The sequence below is a fragment of the Helianthus annuus genome, chromosome 8 (assembly GCF_002127325.2).
Source record: "Helianthus annuus cultivar XRQ/B chromosome 8, HanXRQr2.0-SUNRISE, whole genome shotgun sequence".
Lineage (NCBI taxonomy): Eukaryota > Viridiplantae > Streptophyta > Magnoliopsida > Asterales > Asteraceae > Helianthus > Helianthus annuus.
This window is the reverse complement of record NC_035440.2, coordinates 64,653,344-64,660,976: the sequence shown is the minus strand read 5'-3', so window position 1 is coordinate 64,660,976 and position 7,633 is coordinate 64,653,344. Positions and strand designations below refer to the sequence as shown.

Genomic DNA, 7,633 nt, shown 5'->3' with positions numbered 1-7,633 from the left:
TATAACTAAGTTTACCCGTACATGGTGATTTCCGGACAATTCCAGTTTCATATCTAGCACTTCGCTCTACATATAAAATGAAAAAATTGAATTGGATTAAACATCATACACCTAAACGTTATGCATACTAACAGAACAACCTTAATAGTCAGCGATAAGATCATCAACATGTCAATTATAAATAGCACATTTTGTATTGTTGGACATAGTTATCAAAAGTGCTCGCCTGTTGGGGTAGGCGCCATTTTCAGGCGAGGTGCAACCATGTCGCTTTGAGCCGTCAAAGGCGCATCTCTGGTAAGTTTCCGGCCGAAAACGACTTTTCCGGTGACTTTTCCAGCCAGATTCTTATCAGTTTCCGGCGAACTTTTTGCAAAATGATGCTAAATTTCGTCTGGAACGGATATCCGATTGTGGGTGCATCACCGGAGGAGAGAAAGAAAAAGATGAGGAGTGAAAAAGAAGACACCTAAAAGCTTCCTCTTAAAGCTGTTTTGCAGAAAATTTTGGCACTGTTTGACCTTTGGAGTAACTTTTGCAGAAAAAACTGTTTCAATAGTAAAACAAAATTCATTTTTCTTTTAACATATTTTAAATTACCATAGCAAGTACACATATTATCTTAAATCACTTTTTTAACTAATTAGATTATTTTAAAATCTTATTATATTAGTTCTATAATATATTTAGAGAGTAATGTTAATTTTATATACCTACAAGATATATTTATTATTTTTTTCAATACATAATATATTGTAATTATTTTTCTTTTAAGTACGTTTTTTTTCTCATGCCCTCGCTTTTTTTGCGCTTTGCGCCTTAAGTGCACCTAGCGCATTTGATAACTATGTTGCTGGAAACAAAAAACATATATTTTCAAACATTTTTTTCAACATTAAAACCAGCACTTTGGATATGATGATAACACATTTTGTATTGCTGGAAAGAAAAAACATATATTTTCAAACTTTTTTGTTCAGCGTTAAAACCAGCACTTTGGATATGATAATAGCACATTTTGAGAAAACATATATTTTAAAAACTTTATAAAAACTTACAAAAAGCAACAAAAAGGGATGAAACCAGCCCACAAATGCACCGAGTATAGGTCTGACTAGCACATTGCGATTCGTATCAGCACATTACTTAAAAAAAAATATAGCACATATGGTTTTCGATAAAAATTAATGAAACCAACCAACAAACACAACACAAATGCATCTACGCAACACGCACGCCGGTTGTATCAGCACATGAATTATGAAAAAACAAATACCATGAAACAAAGTGCACAATAAGATTTTATAGTTAGCACTCTCTGTAATTCAAGCTTTAATTTAATGTAAAAGTTGAAACTTGATGGTGAATCTGAAAATACGTTGAATCAAACAAGTTTTTCAAATATGCAAATTACAAATTACCTGGTGTAACTTCCATCGGTGATGATCCTTCCACTGAAATTCCTATGTTTGAATCCGTCAAAGGTAGCGATCAAAAACGAGATCAAAAAACTACAGTTAAGTCGCAATTGGTAGTTATGTATTTTTTTGGTGGTTCCTCTGATCGATCATGAATAATTAAAATTTGGATTTAGTTAAATAAAAAATAGAGTCAAAAAGTCTAAAATACCCTTATCTTATTTTTTTAATGAAGGACACATGTCACATGGTGGTTGATTCTTACAGTTCTTACAAACATGGTGGTTTGTATTTGATCCTATACCAGTGAAAGGAAGAGAGCGTTTGTTTTTAGAGTTGTGAAAGAGGCGGTTTGGGCAGTTGTCCACGAGGAATCGGTTTTGGAGTGCTCTAAGTCAGATAACGATAAAGATGGATTCGAGATGATGAATCTCCCGATAAATATAAAAAAGGAGGCCGGTGATGGCACCTGTTACGGCATTGATTAGAGTAGTGGACGCCCTTTGTGTGGAGGGTAGGAGGAGTAGAGGAATGCCCAAACTGACTTGGGAGAAGCGGATTAGGCAAGATTTGCTAGAGTTGCACATTTCTGAGGACATGGTCCAGGATAGGAGTTCGCGGAGACGTTGGATTAAGATTAAGGATTTTCAGGAGAGAGTAATGAGATGTTTGAGATTTTTGGGTTAGGGGTTAATATTTCCTACTTTTCAGGTGAACTTTACATGTGTTTATCATCTGGTGTTTGTGTGTGTGTGTGTATTGCTTTAGGGGCTATAGCTGTGTATATTCTACTATGTTATCCGGTTACCACTTATTCTGTGATTGGTGGATTCCTATTGCTATATCTGTAGTTCGCATTGTTTGCTTGATGTTTGGTTTCGAGCCGAAGGTCTTTTTGGAAGCAGCCTCTTTATCCATATGGATAGAGGTAAGGTTTGTCTACATCTCACCCTCCCTAAACCCCATCAATAGTTTTGCTATTTGTGGGACTTACTGGATATTGTTGTTGGTTGTTGTTGCTTTATATTTCTTCTTAAAATTTGAATAAGGTTGATGAGAAGTTTGTTGGTTTGCTTTGCTTGTGTTTCTACTCTTATATTTTATACCAATTAGTAAGTGGAATCTAACTGGAGGAAGGTTTTAAGGTGTATCTTTAAATACATGTCTATATATTATTAGAAATATATTCTTTAAATTTCATATTTGTGGCTACACATCATCCAATTGTACAATTCAATCACTACCCCATCAATTTAGTTACCGAAATTCTATTGTGAGATTTATACAAACTACTTTTTTAATGCATTGTAATGAGTGGAGTAATGTGTAGGTGAGTGTTCCATTAGGAGCATGTCAGTAGGCATTGTAACAACCAGACATGCTTTGTCTGATATCATCATCCAGTAAGTCCTACGTTACCTATTCGGTTAGACTTCGAGTCGAGTGGCTCGCCTCGATTCGACTTGTTTCTTCCGTTCGATTGTGGAGAATTGACAAAAAAATTTATTAAGTTACATGTCATCATAACTTGGCCTTTCTTTTCTTTCTTATCTCCATCGTTCGATACGTTTGCTTTAGTTTTCACGTAGTCGAGCCCCAGAAAACTTATAACAAGCAAGCAACGAGAAGATCGACTATCAACAGTCAACACACATTATAATCTTGCAAAAGAGCGTAAACTTAATTAGTCAAAACTGGAAAGGAGTCAGAAAAATCTTACTAAACAGTGTGAAATCAGTTATGTAAAGCTGATGCATGCCGCTCAGCTCTGATTAACTTTAGTAGCTCCTCCTTGTAGTCTTCAAAACCGCCATCAAACTCCTCCACACTAGCGTTATCCACAACCCAAATTTGTCTTGTTTCTTCATCGTCACAAACACGTGAAAGAAGTCTGGCATCATGACTAACAAGAACAACACCACCCGTAAACTTATTAAGTGCATCAGCAAGTGCTTCAATGCTCTGCATATCCAAATGATTCGTGGGTTCATCCAGTAGCAAAATATGTGGTTTTGACATGGAAATTGAAGTTAAAACTACACGCGCTTTTTGTCCACCGGATAATTTATCAATCGGGGTCAAATGACTATGGCTTGGGAGCCCGAATTTACCAAGTTTAGCCCGAACCGCTTCTTGTTTACTGCAACCCTCTTGATCTGGATGCAAGCGGAGAAGATACGCAACGGGTGTTTCACTCATGGTCAAAAGGTCAACAAAATGTTGTGAATATCTCCCAATTCTCAACTTTTGGCTCCTTCTTACTTCACCCTCTGTCGGGTTTAAGTCACCAGCAAGAAGATTTAATAGTGTCGACTTTCCAGCCCCGTTGGGTCCCACAATAGCGACACGCGTACCCATATCAATCCCGACATCTACGTCAGATAGCCTGAAGTCATCTCTTTCTGGATAACTAAACCCCACGTCAATAAGCTGTAACAATGGTGGCGTTAACTCAGTAGGCTCGGGAAAATGAAATTCCACCGTATAATCTCTCCATCTCTGTGGGGCCTCCGGAATCTCTTCCTCTTCATCGCCTTTCCCCTTTGACTTTTTCCTCGCTTCTTTGACTGCAAAATTTGCTTTTTCTTTGACTTTCGCTTGTTGTTTCTGGCTCCCAGCCCGTTTTGCAGCCTTTACTTGTTTGTCATAAGTTTCAAACTTTTTATTCACTTCTTTGCGACGTTGCTCATACCCGCTTTCAAAATCATCAAAGTTTCCACGATACATGTGAAGTTTTAAGTCGTGCAGATGAATTATGTCGGTGCAGACAGTATTTAAAAAATCTCGATCATGTGAAACAACCACGAGAGTTTTCTTCCATCCGCATAAGTATTCCTCTAACCAAAGAACAGCTCTAAGGTCAAGATGATTGGTCGGTTCGTCTAGTAACAACAGTGTCGGTTGCACAAAAAGGGCCCGGGCCAATGAAATCCTCATCCTCCACCCGCCTGACAGTGATCGGGTCGCACGGGTTTGCATAGCTTTTGTAAAGCCCAAACCAGCAAGAATCTTAGAAGCCTGGGCTTCAGCTGCATCTGAGCCCATAACCTGCAGCTTTTCATATAATTCAGCAACTTCTTCAACTCTATTTCCATTTTCGCCCTCGGGGGACTTTAGTATTGTTGCAACCTGTCGTCTTAGGTTGACCAGCTCTACATTTGCTGAAACAACAGCTTCAAGGGCAGTTCTGTCATCATCGGCTATTTCTTGTTCCACTAATAGAACATCTATGTTTTTGGGCACCGGAATCTTCCTCTCAGCAAGAAGCTTTAACAGCGTTGACTTTCCCGTCCCGTTGGGTCCCACCAGACCATACCTCTTTCCATGTGAGATCTTAATCGATACATTCTTTAACAGCTCTTTACCACTTGCCGAAACTGAAAAATTTTCCACCGTTATGTCTTTTACACTTGCCTGAGCATCATCTTGACCTTGAGCGGCGGCCCGACTACCAATCAGAATCGTAAACGGATCTTCTAAATCCTTACGCTTGGCCTTTTCCTCTGCGTGAGCAGTATCATCCATCGTAACTCTTTTTTCTCGTTTTTTAAACTCCCTATCGGCTACAGTTATCTCAAGATTTCTTCTATCATTAGCCCTCTCTTTTCTACTGATGCCCGCTTTCTGATCTTCAAAGAGATATTCCACCACATCATCATCATCTGAAGGCGGAAGATCAATGTCTGCATAGGATTGGGAATTCGTAGGTGGTTTGGGTTTCGTTACTTTCTTTGCTTTATAGGGCTTTTGATCCATGTTGGCAAGCATTACTGATACTGGTAACTTTTCTTTCTTTCCTTCTTTACCGTAGTGTTTACTCTTTTCTCCGCCCTCGTCTGTTCTTTTCTTTCCCATTCGACGTCACAACCTATAAACAAGATTAGTATTACCTTAATCACAATATTACTCAAGTAGCAACATTTATTACAATCATTACTTAAAAATTTAACACATAGGCACATAAAACTAAGAAATTCAATAAACTCTAAAAATACACACATTACGGCAAACTTGGTGATAAAAATAAATCAAACGGCAAATGTAAATAAATAATCTCTGGCATAAACACAAATTCTAATGATTCTGATCCCCTAAACAGTAAGTTTCAATATAGAGATTAAAAGCTAACAGACATAGAAACATACATGGTAAAATTCAAAGAATCAAACATTCACTAATAATAATAAGGAAATCAATATCTATAACCTAATTATTATTAATTATTAATCACCTAATAAAGTAAAACTTGGAGAAAAAGTAAGAAGATATACCTGTATTTTGAGGGCTGTTTATAATGGATATGTGTACCCTTAGAGACGACGGCACTGTGGTGGTGGTGGTGGCGGGTTACGGAAATACTATTGCCGCTACTTGTTTTTTCTTTATTTTGTTAGGTTTGAAATTTTAAGTTTCGCTTAAATATATTCTATGGGCTTAATTTTAACATTTTATGTAAGATGAGTCGGTTTCGCCTTTAAAATCGGGAAAAATCATTTATCAATCAAAGCATATAATCCTTATCTAGCTTTCAATTTCAAATAAAACCTAAAGGCTACAACCCAAATCATATCCAATCGATCAACAACTCTAATATGATAATATCTATTTACATCTATATTTATATCTATATAGGTATGGAAGAAAACGCCCTAAAGTTGTGAGAAAGGTGAGAACGCATCATGATGAAACACGTGGCGCGGGATATAATCAGGGTGTGAGGGACTTTTTTGTCTTTTCAATATTCTTTTTTCCCAATTTCGTGTGTCACATGCTGCTTCATTTTTTGCGTCTAAAATAATTTTGGTGTTAATTCGATTCATTAATTATTTGGTGTTTTACTGTTTTTTTTTATCTGTCTCATTGAATTAATTGTTTTTGTGTCACACAGATAATTTTTTGGCGTTATGGCGTTTTCCAGTTCAATTTTTTTGGTGTTCGTGACGTTGTTAATAATTCATTACCATTCATCAATATTTTATAAGATTACAATAATACGGAATCAAAGTAAACTAATAGTCTTCTGTGGATGAGATTAGATCAGAGTTGTAAACATCGCTTTGTTCCTCACTTTCTTCAGATTCATCATCGTCATATTTTAGATTAGCGTATAACGCCATCATCTCGTCTCTTCTTTGCCGCAACCTATACTTGAATATCATTGCAACCCTGGTTCTTGCATCGTTCGAAGGTGCTAAATCACATAGTTGTTCAAGAAGATATAACATCTTTGTATCTTCTTTACCGCAGCCTATACTTGAATATCATTAAAACTGAAGATCGACGTTTGGAGACAAAAGTAATCTTATGGTTAAAATTCCAGATATAGTATAGAAGCATATACGTTATTTTTTATTTTTTGTGTTGAATAACTGCACTGCTTATTTTTTACATAAATTTGCTAAATTTTATTTCATTTTCTTATTTTCAATCAAACATTACTCAAACACAGATACAACTCACATACGTGTATATTAATTTTCTAATATATACGTTTTAGATTTTATGAACGACCCGTTTTGACCCGAAGCCCATTTTGACCCGGACCCGTTTCGACCCGAACTCATTCTAACCCGAACCAAAACAACCCTTTATCTGAATCGACCCGTTCCGACCCAGACTTGTTTTGACCCACCCGTTTTACCGGGTGTATTATTAACTAATTCAAATATATAACATCAGTTATGAAATCATAAGAAGTGTCGATGGTTATTATTATTTGCGACTTGCGAGTACCAACTTTTATCCTAAGGGACCGTTAGGTTCGCGGAATCATAAGGAATTAGAATTTGAATTGGATTGTTTTCCATTATAAATCATGTTTGGTTTGCATTACAAGAAAATGGAATTGGAATGTTTTCCTTCAATCATGGGATTTTAACTTTCCTTCACTCCTTTAATGGAATTTCAAACTTTCCTTTGGAATGTTATATAATTACCAAATAACCCTCACATATTTAAATAAGGAAGGTTTATTAAGGATATCCATGTCATTCAAATTTTATAACACTCCATTACCTTTTATATATTTGTAAACCAAACATGATATAAAAATACAAAGGAATTCATACAAATTCCAATTCCTTTCATGAGTTTCAGTTCTTACAAAAACTTTTCGCGAATCAAGCGAGACCTAATTTTTAACAAAATATATTTTTGAGTAAACATCTGTTTTGCTCCCTGTGGTTTGGTCACTTTAATTGTTTTGCCCCAAACCT

The 7,633-nt window shown here is 36.3% G+C and overlaps 1 protein-coding gene across 1 annotated transcript; it reads right to left on the bottom strand.

The window, feature by feature from the left end:
* Window positions 1-3,043: 3,043 nt before the first annotated feature.
* LOC110872957 (ABC transporter F family member 4) lies at window positions 3,044-5,946 on the bottom strand. Its single transcript, XM_022121859.2, has 2 exons — window positions 5,690-5,946; window positions 3,044-5,286 (listed from the first exon to the last, which is right to left on the bottom strand). Exon 2 carries the CDS (start codon window positions 5,271-5,273, stop codon window positions 3,153-3,155), a length of 2,121 nt encoding a protein of 706 aa, XP_021977551.1. The 5' UTR covers window positions 5,274-5,286; window positions 5,690-5,946; the 3' UTR covers window positions 3,044-3,152.
* Window positions 5,947-7,633: the final 1,687 nt, after the last annotated feature.